A 299-nucleotide genomic window follows, 5' to 3' on the forward strand; every position below is an offset into this window, starting at 1 on the left:
AAGAAGATGAAGAAGAAAGAAGACCCCCACTACTTCCTGAGACACCTCCAGTTCCTCCGGGTGTAGATACAGCTGAAGAAGATGAAGGCGTCGCTGTTGCCGTTGTAGGGTTCCCCGTTATCATTAACATTATACCTCCTCCTCCGGCACCTCCTGACGAACTTCCTGGAGTCCCTAAGCTGCCTCGAAGTGTATCTTTAAACACGGATAATAGAGGGGGAAGAAGTCCTCTACAAAGGAAAGAAAAATACCCAGAAAAGACCCTCAGGGCAGGTTGGAACAAGAAAGAAAGAAAGAAG

General features: G+C 47.5%; 1 protein-coding gene across 1 annotated transcript; it reads right to left on the minus strand.

The window, feature by feature from the left end:
* On the minus strand, window positions 1-253 carry CSUI_011406 (uncharacterized protein; the record flags this gene model as incomplete). Its single annotated transcript, XM_068071505.1, has 1 exon — window positions 1-253. A coding segment is annotated over one exon (253 nt), but the record flags the coding sequence as incomplete, so codon positions are not given.
* Between the last annotated feature and the right edge of the window lie 46 nt (window positions 254-299).

The sequence above is a fragment of the Cystoisospora suis genome (assembly GCF_002600585.1).
Source record: "Cystoisospora suis strain Wien I chromosome Unknown contig_11406, whole genome shotgun sequence".
Classification (NCBI taxonomy): Eukaryota; Apicomplexa; class Conoidasida; order Eucoccidiorida; family Sarcocystidae; genus Cystoisospora; species Cystoisospora suis.